This window comes from Chelonoidis abingdonii, chromosome 3 (genome assembly GCF_003597395.2).
Source record: "Chelonoidis abingdonii isolate Lonesome George chromosome 3, CheloAbing_2.0, whole genome shotgun sequence".
Lineage (NCBI taxonomy): Eukaryota > Metazoa > Chordata > Testudines > Testudinidae > Chelonoidis > Chelonoidis abingdonii.
Genome location: NC_133771.1, coordinates 98089593 through 98103227, shown reverse-complemented (window position 1 = coordinate 98103227; position 13635 = coordinate 98089593). Strand labels below are relative to the sequence as shown.

The 13635-nt window shown below is 38.7% G+C and overlaps 1 protein-coding gene across 1 annotated transcript in view; it reads left to right on the top strand.

Annotated features, from left to right (window-relative positions):
* Window positions 1–13635, top strand: part of TRDN (triadin) — a 331687-nt gene that overhangs the window by 261400 nt on the left and 56652 nt on the right. Inside the window, exons 31-32 of the mRNA XM_075064568.1 lie at window positions 6292–6330; window positions 7248–7277. Coding sequence (XP_074920669.1) covers window positions 6292–6330; window positions 7248–7277 — 69 coding nt within the window. The remainder of the gene's footprint in view (window positions 1–6291; window positions 6331–7247; window positions 7278–13635) is intronic.

Sequence of the window (13635 nt, the reverse complement as noted above, 5' to 3'; positions counted from 1 at the left end):
AATGATAAGATTGTGATAGCTTCACATTATCTGAGATCTGTGAAGTTTTGTCTTATCATATAGGAACTTGAGAGAGAGCATTAAAATTCTCTGTAGAAGAGGGTAGATACTGTAAAAACATTGTCTGAACATTTGTTTGAGGTGCATAGCTGGAGACTTCATATCTGCACAGAGTAGATGCAAGCATCATGCTTCCAGGAGCTCTGGAGCAAAGGTGCTCATTAGTAGCCCTTGCTAAATCTTTTGAAAAATTTGCAGCATGTGGTCCTCCAGCACAGCGTTCCAGGTGGTGGCCAGTGGGAAGATTGGGGATTGACACCTTGGCCAGGCCTCCACTTTACAGATATGCCACCTCTGAGGTACTGAATGCAGCAAGTGGTGTTAGTGCCACCTGCCACTGCTCAACAAGTGCTGACCACTATAACTGTCTGCTCTGCAGAAACAATGAAAAGAAAAGTTCCCAGGGACCTCTCCTTCTTCTAAGGCTTGATCTAGAGCTCATTGAAGTCAGTCAGATTCTTTCAGTTGACTTTAATGCCCCTAATGTAACCATCAATTTGGGAACAAAATGTGTGTCCTAAATTGAAGAATTATTGGCATACTTCCATTATAATCTAGATGCTTACAGTTCCTGGGTCACATACTTACCTTAGCTTTTTCATTTGGATCCGCAGTGCATTTGTATCAGGTGTTACTGATTATAAATCTAATGCCCATGCAATTATTATTTATCATTAGTGTTTTACAGGTGCACAGGCTCATATCTTTTCATGTTCTACTCCGATGTTTAGCTCTGTATATCTGGCAGTGGCAGCTGGATCTTATAAATTATCAAAATAGGACAGTCAGGTTATGTAATGCACCACAATGTCTTCCTCAGCCATAAAATGCATTGTCATGGATCAAAAACAGGTTCAGAGACAGAAAGCAAAGAGTAGGAGTAAATGGGTCAGTTTTTATCATAGCCATCGGTTAACTGCAGGGTGCTCCTTGATTCTGTACTAAATCTCATGTTGATTAATATTAATAATCTGAAATGGGCATGAGTAATGATGTAGCAAAATTTGCTGATGAAAGTTATTTGTTAGTCAGCACCAGAACGGACTTTGGGAAACTTCAGAGAGATGTAAACAAGCTACATGAATGGGCAACATGATGGCAAATGAAATTTATCCTAATGCACATTGGAGGGAAAACAATACTAATACCTGGCTCTTACATAGCACTTTTCAGCAGTAGATTTCTAAGTGCTCATCATCCCTATTTTACAGATAGGGAAGCCGAAGCACACAGTTGGAAAAAAACACAAGGAGCCCTTGTGGCACCTTAGAGATTAACAAATTTATTTGGGCATAAGCTTTCCTGGGCTAGAACCCACTTCATCAGATGCATGGAGTAAAAAATAAAGGAGCAGGTATAAATACATGAAAGGATGGGGTTGCTTCACCAAATGTTAGGTCAGTCTAATGAGAAAAATCAATTAACAGCAGGATATCAAGAAAGGAAAAGTATCAGAGAGATAGCCATGTTAGTCTGGATCTGTAAAAAGTGACAGAGTCCTGTGGCACCTTATAGACTAACAGACCTATTGAAGCATAAGCTTTTGTGGGTGAACACCCACTTCATCAGACGCATGAGGAAAAATAACTTTTGAAGTGGTAAGAGAGTGACTCATTACAGACAATTGACAAGAAGGTGTGAGTAACAGTAGGGAGAAATTAGTATTGGGGAAATTAATTTTAGGTTTTGTAATGACCCAACCACTCCCAGTCTTTATTCAGGCCTAATCTGATGGTATCTAGTTTGCAAATTAATTCCAGTTCTGCAGCTTCACGTTGGAGGCTGTTTTTCAAGGTTTTTTTTTTGTTGAAGAATTGCCACTTTGAGGTCTGTTATTGAGTGACCAGAGAGATTGAAGTGTTCTCCTACTGGTTTTTGCCCACAAAAGCTTATGCCCAAATAAATTAGTCAGTCTGTAAGGTGCTACAAAGACTTCTGTTTTTTTTGCTGATACAGACTAACACGGCTACCGATGAAAACAGTGGGAAAAGTGACTTGCCCAAGAACACTCAGCAGGCCTGTGACAGAATCCAGATCCCTAGTCCTAGGCACTATCCTCTAGGCCATACTACAACATGCCATATGAAACTATTCATATACAGGGTTCTAGATTAACGCTATCAGTTGAAGAAAGGGACCCACACGTCATTGTAGACAGCTTGGTGAAGACCTCTGCTCAATGTGCAACTGCAGTCAAAAGGCTAACCAGATGTTAGGATGAATAGAAGATGGAATGACAAATACTAGAACGTGTATAATAATGTCTTTGAATAAATCCAATGGTGCAGCCTCATCTGGAATACTGTATGCAGTACTCATTACTGCATCTCATAAAGGATAGTGCTGACCTAAATGGGGTTCAGAGAGAGTGAGAGGAAGGATGGAAAAACCTTCCTGTGAAGACAGAATGAAATGGTTGAGATTGTTTACCTTATAAAAGAAATGAATAAGAGGGGGCATGGTCAAAGTATATAAAATAATGAATGGTATAGAGAATTGAGATCAGGAACTTCTGTTCTTCATGTCTCATAACATGAGAACAAGGGGATATTCAATGAAAGTAAAAGTTGGGAAATTCAAAACTGATACTTTTTTACAAAACATGTAAGTAAACCTTAAAACTCATTACTACAGGAAACCAAGAACTTAAAAGCAGCAAAGAGTCCTGTGGCACCTTATAGACAGTCTATAAGGTGCCACAGTACTCTGCTGCTTTTACAGATTGAGCCTAACATGACTACCCCTCTGATACAAGAACTTAAAAATATTCACAAAGGATTGGATACTTATGCAGATATCAAGAATATCCAAAATTTTCATAATTAATGAATACACATTTTTGGAAGATTATTAAACTGTATGCTTCACATTTTAAGCCAATCACTAAATATTAGAGATCAAGATGGGATTTGTGTTAGAAGGAGAAGTAAATTATCCCACATCTATCTACTGTGGATTTCTTATACTTTCCTCTGAAATCTCTGGTACTGACAGGATACATGACTAGATAGACCTTGAATCTGATCCAGTATGAAAATTCCCATGTTCCTAAGAACTACAGGGGGGATTTCTATGGTTTTTTGCTCCTGAGTGGTACCTACTAGACATGCAATCTTAGATTAGGGAGCTTTGAGAATGGAATGTGTGCTTTTATATAAAGTTTACCACCTTTTGTATCTGGTCTAAATTAACTGGTAATGTTTGTATTTCCATCAACGGAGGAATGATCAGCAAGTTGTATGGTTTTGGAAGAGAACTGAATGATTGGTGATCAGCTGGAGATGCCAGGATTAAAAGATTATTCACGCCATCTGACATATATGGGGCTTGCTAGATATAGTTAAACTCAGGATTTTCTTCCTCAAAATAGCCTTATCAAGGAAGAATAAAAACAGGCAACAGCATTTCTGGTAAAGGTTTTGTATTGCCCAATTCATCATTCTGCTTTATTTAATGCCCTCCCCTGCCATATCTTCATGTCCAGCAAAGATGAATTAACCCACATTTGCTCTCAGAAATTAAGCTGGCTTTTATCCAGTGTAGACCAAATTCCCTAGATAATCCATCCATTTTTTAAAAGATACAAATGCATTGCTCAGCTTCTGGAATTATGGTCTTTGTGCACTCTGTCATTATTCCTTGCCATTATAAGTTTAAGTAAGAGCATTTGATCAGAGAAATGCTATTGGCAATGGTAGTCAGCATGAGGTCTCTTCTGCCTCATGAGATTTGTAGAGCATTTACAGTACATGTCACCAGGGAAAAAATAGTTGATTCCTTTGTATACTGGTCACTGTTAAAATACAGGATTTGCAAACAGATACCACACAGTGATAGCACAACAGTTTTTCACTATATATTTAGGATAGGAAATATCTGTGGTAACTGGGATAACAAACAAGGTTTTTACTAAATTATACTCCATCTTTGCGGAAGAGGAGGAGAGGAAATAAAATCGACTGTAATGTGCCGGTCCCGTGGCTTTGGTGGTAGGTTCGTCAAAGGCGTGGGACTGGCAGATCACCCGCAGAAACGCTGCCAAATCCGCGTGACCAGCCTAAGGCTGCACTAAATTGGGCCAAAGACTGATTGAGCTTTGAAATATCTCCCAGCCACAGATACTGGGAATGGAGTGCAAAAGTGGCATATAGCCAATTCTGTCCCTTCCCTTCTAGCCCTGTCCTGAGTGCTGCTCAGCCAGACTCCTGGGCCTGGTCTAGCTGTTGTAAAAGTTTGTACATCAATTTTGCATTAGTTTTGCACTGGTGTGAATGCATGTAATACATTAAATGCATAGCCAGCCAGACCCCATCTCAGAAGATTCAGAGATTCAATTCAGAAAAATCTTCCAAACTTCAGATAGTTATCTGAAACTAATTTGAGTGTATGCAAACGTTTAGAGGTCATTTCTCTTCCACCTCAACACATCCATCCCTCCTCCTTCCATTCTTCACTCTTCCACTTCAATTCAACCAGGTTTTTTATTAATTCATTAGCACTTATCTGTATTACAGTAGTGCCTAGAGGCCCAAATCAGAATCAGGACCAGAGTCTGCTAGGCTGGTCTTACCCCTAAAGGAATTATAATCTTAAAACAAAGTAGATGAGTATAATACACAATAGGAATGGATATAAGATCACATATCTACAAAGGTCATTGTGCTCACAGATTGAACCAAAGCTCTCAGTTGTCTGACTCTCCCCAGCCTGGAACCTGGATGATATGTTTATTCTCACTTGGTAGTGACCTCAGCTTCCAGAATCCTCGCCGCCATTCCACCTCCAAACACTGTGATCACTAGCTAATCCTCCAGCCTGGCCCAGTAACTCCTGCTGTTTCTTAGATTTTGCCCAGCTTCCCACTAAGTTGCCAATAGATTAATAGGTTATTTTTTCAAATATACCACACAGTCTGCTCCAGGGTCTTGGCATATCTAATAGTCTAGGGCTGGCTGCTCTTGTCATATAACATATATTATGGAGTTTCAGCTGATCAGTGGCATTACAAGATAATCATGCTTCTCTAGCCACCTAAAGTCCAAGCCAAAGAGATTTGAAGGTAGCTGCCAGCCTAGCAGAGACATTAATGCCTGCTTGGAAACCCAAAGTAGACTTCAGGGTCTCAGCACAGGTTGTTGGATGTTGAAAATTGGTTAGAAGGTATTTATCTGCACTGGTGTTGAGCTTAAAAGTGTGTTATTTAGTTCACTTCAGTTTTTGGACAGTGGTGTTTGCTTTTTTCTCTTCCTCCCTTCCTTCTCTGATCTGGTTCACCCATCTGCACTATGGGACAGCTTCCCAGCTGCTGTAAATTAGTATTACTCCATTGCTTTCTGTGTAGCTGTGTTGAGGATCTGGTTTATAGGTTCATGCCTCAAGAGAGTAAACAGTTTCTGGTTAAAAATAGTGAATGAAATGGATTATAGGTAATGCCAAAAGTAATGCTCTAAATATATGAACTAATGTCTGTGGAAGAATAACTTCCCCTGAAGATTAAGGCAGTTAGATTGATAATAGGATCCTACCAGTTTCGTAAGAGAACTTTAATTTAGAGCTGCATAGAAAATGGTTTTCCATCCTGTAAATCGTTTTGAGATTTTGAAATGTTTTCCCATCTTGAATCAGAATGAAAAGTCAAAAATCACAAAAATATTTGCAAACCAAAAATTTTTAAAAAGGAGCGGGGGAGGAGAATGGTTATTCTGTGGGAAGGGCTCTCCATTAATTTTTTTGTTGACAGGTTTCAATTTCATCCCAATTCAGAATTGGAAAACTTTAAAAAAAGCGAATAACATTACAGGACAGAAAAAACATTTCTTCCCTAATTCTAGTTGTAGGTAAATAGAATTTGCAGTGGATATAGGAAATTTACTGAAAACCCTCAGTAGCAAGTTCTAAATAACTTCTGTGTACTTCATCTATCTGTTATATAGGTACAAATGAATACCCATTTTACAGAATTGTGTGAGACTTAATAAATTAATAACTGTCAAGCACTGTTGACATCCTCAGATAAGTCAACTGATAAGCACTTAAAATTATTACAATAGAGTATGTATTATTATTAATTATCTTACTCCAAGTACTTCAGGACTGTCAGTTCTAACAGACTTCTTTAGCTGAGAGATGGTATAAAAACTTGAGTAACAAAAATAAGACGCATTGAAATGGATGAATTTTTGTTTTTGTAATTTTAACGTCTAAAAATCTTTTTATTAATATTTTTCTCAGAACCTGAAGTCAAAAAAGAAGAAAAACCAGCAAAACCAGGTAACAGTTTATACATTTCAATGGGTGATAGCTACAGAATATCTACTCTCATCAGATCCTAAATTAGGGGCCAAAGCCAAAATTTTTGGTCCTGTGTGCCTAAAGTTAGGCTCCCAAATCCATATTTAAGCACCTAGGGTGAATGTTCAAAACTGCCTTAGGGACTGAGGAGCACAGGACCCATTTTCAATGGGGCTTATGTTTTTTAAGTTACTTCAGAGCTTTTGAAATTTTTACCCAAAATGACTTTCCTCAGGACTTAGCCCAAACCTTGCCATTGGTTACTTTTTTGTAACTAACCTCACTCAAATGAAAATTGAGGGCATACTTTTAAATTAAAGAAAATATATACATTTATTTAGTCACACCACTTTAAAGTATTTACTTTATCTTACTTGTACATCATTTTAGTTACTATTGTTATCATTACAATATATTAAGCACTTTTTGCTAGTGTTAAAATATAACAATATAGACCACATAATTTCGTAAAATAGGGAACACAGACTATGCTTCAAAGACCTCCTCATCTTCTTTCCCCATTTTATCTTCCTACTGAAGTGCTTATTCCGAAGGCTTCATCCTGTGTGTCTATCTCAGCATATAAATGAGAGGAAGGAAAGATTGTCTTGTGGTTGAACCTCTACAGTCAGAGTCTGTAGACCTGAGTTTTATTCCCTGTCACTGATCTGCTGTATGCCTTTGGACAAGTTATTTAATCTAAACCTCAATTTCCGCATTTGTAAATATTAATATTTATATAATATTTGCCATACCTCCCTTGAGGGTAAATCTTTGTAAAGTGTTTTGCGATTCCTCCACGGCAGGCATTCTGTATAACTTAGGTGGAAAATGCTGTTGGTATTATTTATCATTAACTTTAGACGTGAAGAATGGCATTTTTCCTCCTATTTCAGCTCCAGTGAAAAGTGAAGGTGAGAAGAAAGGTAAATCAATTTTTTCTCTTTACTGAAGTTCATTTCAGCTTTTGACTGCTGTAAGAAATGTTTCTTTCATACAATGACACATTTAAGATGATGCCCATCACCTCATGTGCTACCATAAAACAGCTTTATTCAGTCCTACTGTGATAGCACAATTGTCATTTCCAGTTCTGTTGGTTCATTTTTACTACAGGCCAAGACAGCCCACAACCCAATATCAGACACTTCAATTTTTCTGACTAGGAAGAAAATGAACGGCTCTTGTTAACATATTACAATACATAAGAGAGAAAAAAACTTTCTATGCACTGTGTACACCAGTTTGATTGTTTCTTCTTCGCAAAATGTGCTCTCCTACATTTGTTTAATTTTCCGCTTTTGATCTATATGTAACATGAATGTGTGTCACTGTTGGCATTATATTTGATATTTGAGCTGTAAGAGTCTGATCCAAAGCACACTGAAATCAATGGAAAGACTCCCATTGGATCAGACCTTAAAATGTCATGTGACTCTAAGTGCTCTCTTTAATGTCATCTCTCAAATGAACCTGTAACAATGTAAAGTGTACTAGACTGCACCCAGATTACCTTCTTTCAGTTACAAACAGAGTCTTTGGAGGAAAAAGTAGTTTGGACATTTAAATTAGTATTTTATTTAAAATATTTGGCTATATAAAAATTTCAGTGATAATCTTATTGGGGATATATATATTAAAAATAAAATAACGCTTTTGGATCTGATTTTGCTTTGTTACCCCAGGGTAAACCTGGAATAATTCTATTGTCTTCAGCTGAATAATCTGGGATTGAAACATGTGTAACTGACAGCAGAATTTGGCTCTGCATTATTATTATTTTTGAAACACTTTGGCAAATTTTTAAATTATGCTCTCAAAAGAGAGAGCTTGGCATTCCTCAGTCATATTGCTGAAAAATGGAATCAGTTTCTACTATTCAGCAAGTGATTTTTAATCTTGCTATTTATTTTTGTTATATTTATATACAGTTATAAATTAAATGAAAAAAATGTAGTTGTCATCAGCTTTAATGGCTCATGGGTGAAATCTTGGATCCATTGAAGTTGATGGCAAAACTCCCATTAACTTCAGTGGGGCCAGGATTTCACTCCACGAGTTTAACTGAATGCTGTTCCTTCTGGTTATGCATAATAACAGTGCTAAATAAGTATCCAGTGCAGTGGTTTAGCCATGCACTAATTTGCAACAATCAAGGCACAGAAAGTAGCTCAAGGGATGGAGAGTCAGAACCGTGGCAGAAGCACTTACAGCACTTGGTTTTAAGCCATCAGAACACTTGCTGTGATCACACTTTTGAACTTATCACATTCATTGCTAGATCCTGAACTGAAAGACAGGAATAAGATAATTGCCTTCCGAGGCAGAATGCTAATGCTGTGAGACTTGCTCCTGGTTATGGATCTTCATTTAGAAAGAAATGTTAGGGGAATTTGCTATTTAGGATCCCATTTCAAAGAGTTCAATATTTTCCCCTTTTTCCACAATTATTTTTCTCTCCCCTGCCTTGGTCTCTCCCCACAGAAATAAGAAAATATGCATTTTTTACAGACTATTCTTAAGTCAAATAAAATGCTTTCACATTTCATTTACTTTTGTAATTTTTATATACTGTTGACTATTGTAATTTTATAGTAATTTTAAAATACTGGTGACTATTTTCTTTTCTACTCTGTCCTCATATCTTTTCCTTCACTGAGATAATTTTTGCAGCAAGGGCAGATGGAGGAACTCTCAGATAGGTATCTGAGCAAGAGCAAGCTGTATTTAATGCACGGATCTTTCCACTGATCTACTTTTCACCAGTATGGAGGGTCAAGTTGAAGGAAGGGCTCACCTTTGTCTTTTAAATATTGTTTTTGCTTTAGATATTTTTGGACCCCAACATTAAGTCTCTCCTCAGTTTTAGAATGTCAAACAGCTGGGGGAGAAACAGCAGTAGGGAGAGCAGACAGACTGTTGCTACAACTGCCAGTACCAAATGAAATTTGCAGCCTAAGGAAGGGGGAGATGTTACCTTCAACAGGTATCTGCTCATATGTGTGGCTTGAAAGAAACAGCTTGGCTCTTGTCATACTTTAATTTCAACTGCTCTGTGATGCAGACATGGAGAACAGTGTGTTTTAGTGGCAACCTCCCACCTATTACTACCTTTTTGCTTATTCAGTCATTCTCCAAAATTTGCCCAAAGCTAAAAATGTGTTTCTCTGACTAGCAATAACATTCAGGGACATTTTCTAGTTTTGCTTAAGAATAATTTTTTTCCACAGCTGTAAAAATAATAGATGTGCCTAGCATCTGATCTAAAATTGACTGGCTCATTACCTAAAATATATCTGGCTACCTACACACTTAAGTTCAATTAGGACTATATCATCTTGTATGTACACGTTGCAGACATAAACCATACTGTATATGCAGCCTTCTCCAGTTATTCCTTTCGTATTTAAATACACACTCTTCATCTAGGAAAGCAAGAATAATGAGACATACAGAGAGACAAGCAGTCATAAAAAATGAAAGGGTGAAGATGGAGTGACACTTTCTAATGATGATACCCAATGTGTATAGCATAGATCAAATATGAAGAAATATGAAAGACAGAAAAGAGCAGAATTAGACAGGTGAAAGCTAAAGTAATTCATCTGTGCTTCCAAGTGTGAGTAATACTTACATGGAATTCTGAGGCACAGTTTTTGGATGTGAATGATGTTCTAGCCTCTTCAGTTCAAAAAGAAGGGCTATCTTAGACCTGTGTGGCCTGAGCCCTGGAAAATAGACTCAGCTTCAGCTGTGCAGTTGACAGTTGCACTTTGTGACCTATTTTAGTGAAAGAGAGTTCCTGGATCAGTGAGATGAGAGTTTAAATGTGTCAGTTTCTAAAGGGAATGAGGCCATACATCATTCAAACCCATCATATGAAAGAATTTCTTAATTCTCCACTTTGTCCATACTATGGCTTAAGTCAATGTAATTTACTTTCCTCTGAGGTGTGAATACCTTACTCCTCACACAAGCAATGTACCTTACATCAACTTAAAGTGCTGTCTACACCACACTATGTCGGCGGGAGATGCTCTCCTGTTGACATAGCTTCTGCCTCTCATTAAGGTGGAGTAATTACGCAACAGGAGAGTGCTCTCCTGTCAACGTAGTGCATCTTCTCTGGACACACTAATTCAACGCCACTGCATCAATACAGTAGTGAAGACAAGCCCAACATTCAAATCTTAGTACATTGGAAGTTGCACTTCAGGGGAACTGGGACAGTCCAGTAGATTGGTGATGGGATATACAGCCCTTCATTTTTTGGGCACCTCTCCAAATACAGCAAGTCTTTAGCAACTCACTTCACACAGACCACCAATCTCTGTGAGATCTGACTGGAGAAACTTTTACAGAACTATACACACATAGAGAAAACATGAAAAAAATGGCTGTTGCCATGCCAACTATAATCAGTGTAAGCAGTTAAGGTGGGCTATTGTCAGCAGGAGAAAAAAAAACTTTTGTAGTGATAATAAGGATGGCCATTTCCAACAATTGACAAGAAGGTGTGAGTAACTGTAGGGGGAATAGTTCTATTTTGTGTAATCATTCATCTACTCCCAGTCTTTATTCAAGCCTAATTTTAGCGTAGCCACAAACACCCCAACTCAGTAAAGTAGATAAAGATACTATAGAGTACAGAATGTACATCTGCACATCCATATACCCACACTATCCCTTGCAGAACAACCTGAAATGCTGGCCCATCATCTTCTTCATAGCCATTACCTTCTCCCTCAGCTTCTGTACCAAATGACTGGAGGATAGCTAATGTGACACCAATTTTTTTAAAAAAGGCTCCACTGGTGACCCTGGCAATTACAGGCCAGTAAGCCTGACTTCAGTACTGGGCAAAGTGGTTAAAACTATAGTAAAGAAAAATTGTCAGATACAAAGATGAACATAATTTGTTGGGGAAGAGTCAACATGTTTTTTGTAAAGGGAAATCATGCCTCACCAATCTACTAGAATTCTTTGCGGGAGTCAACAAACATGTGGACAAGGGGGATCCAGTGGATTTAGTGTACTTAGATTTTCAGAAAGCTTTTGACAAGGTCCCTCACCAAAGGCTCTTAGGCAAAGTAAGCAGTCATGAGATAAGACGGAAGGTCCTCTCATGGATTGGTAACTTGTTAAAAGATAGGAAACAAAGAATAGGAATAAATGGTCAGTTTTCAGAATGGAGAGAGCTAAATAGTAGGGGTCTGTACTGGGACCAGTCTATTCAATGTATTCATAAATGATCTGGAAAAGGGATAAACAGTGAGGTGGCAAAATTTGCAGATGATACAAAATTGCTCTACATAGTTAAGTCCCAAGAAGGCTGCAAAGAGCTACAAAAGCATCTCTCAAAACTGGGTGACTGGGCAACAAAATGGCAGGTTAAATTCAATGTTGATAAATGCCAAGTAACGCACACTGGAGAACATAATCCCAACTATACATATACAATGATGGAGTCTAAATAGACTGTTACCACTCAAGAGAGAGATCTTGGAGTCACTGGATAGTTCTCTGAAACCATTCACTCAATGTGCACATACTAGCTTAGTCTCTTGGCAGTCAAAAAAGCCAACAGATGTTGGGAATCATCAAGAAAGGGATAGATAATAAGACAGAAAATATCATATTGTGTCTATATAAATCCATGGTATGCCCACACCTTGAATACTGTGTGCAGATGTGGTCGCCCCATCTCAAGAAAGATATATTGAATTGGAAAAGGTTCAGAAAAGGCAACAAAAATGATTAGGGTTATGGAATGGCTGCCATATGAGGAGAGATTAATAAGACTGGGGCTTTTCAGCTTGGAAAAGAGGAGACTAAGGAGGGATATGATAGAGATCTATAAAATCATGAGTGGTGTAGACAAAATAAATAAGGAAGTGTTATTTACTCCTTCTCATAACACAAGAACAAGGGGGTCACCAAATGAAATTAATAGGCAGCAGGTTTAAAACAAACAAAAGGAAGTATTTTTTTCATACAACGTACAGTCAACCTGTGGAACTCCTTGCCAGAGGATGTTGTGAAGGCCAAGGCTATAACAGGGTTCAAAAAAGATCTTGATAAATTCATGGAGGATAGCTATTAGCTAGTATGAACAGGGATGGTACCCCTAGGCTCTGCTTGCCAGAAGCTGGGAATGGGCAACGGGGGATGGATCACTTGATGATTACCTGTTCTGTTCATTCCCTCTGCGGCACTCTGCATTGGCCACTATCAGAAGACAGGATACTGGGCTAGATGGACCTTTTGTCTGACCCAGTATGGCTGTTCTTAAGTTGTTATGTTCTCATCACTGGTGGCCATCATTCTGGGACCTCCCAAGGACTATATCTCCTTCTACTGCCCCTAGGCTGGGATACCACTTTTATAATATGATACGCTGATGCCACCATATTTGATGCATATTCAGTAGGGGATTTGCCCCTTTTCATTATTTGTATTTCTTCACCTTATTAATGTTGGAGTGCCTTTCTTCTTTAGATTAGTATCTCAATGATCTAAACTTATTATCATATATGTTGATTCATTACCATGGCCTTCTTGTGGTTAGGTAGCTCGCGTACCTGTTATATACATCAACTCATTGCATAACATTTTTGTGGTTGGATCATATACCTGTCATCAGTAGTTCCCCTTAAACCACTGGTCCCCAACCTTTTTGGCTGGTAGGCGCCAGCCAAAGGACCACTGTGGCGGTGGAGCATCTGGCAGCATTTCGGTGGCGACGCCTCTCGATGATGCCGCTTGTCGTCGACAAGCGACATCATTGAGAGGCATCCCTACCGAAATGCGGGAGCAACGCCTCTCGATGACGTCATTTGTCAATGGCAAGCGGCGTCATCTAGAGGCATCGCCGCCGAAATTCGGGGGTGACGCCTCTCAATGACATCACTTGTCGGCAACAAGTGTCGTCATCGAGAGACGTTCCTGCTGAAATGCCACTGAAATTCAGTGGCATTTCGGCGGGTGCTCCCCAGGGGCCAGGACACAGGTGCATTAAGATGCCCCCACGGGCACCATGGCACCCGCGGGCACCGTGTTGGGGACCACTGCCTTAAACTCTCTATTTTTGGCTCCCCAATACTTGTTTCCATTGGCCGTTTATCTGTCAAAGTTTATCTGTTCAAAAGTCATAGGCCTCAAGTCTTACACTAACTTGCTGAAGCTAATACCTAAATCTACTACTGAGATATGTATTACACATGCCTGTAAGAGAAAATATGTATTCTTTTAAACATCAAATTAAACTGTCTGGGATTCCTCTCT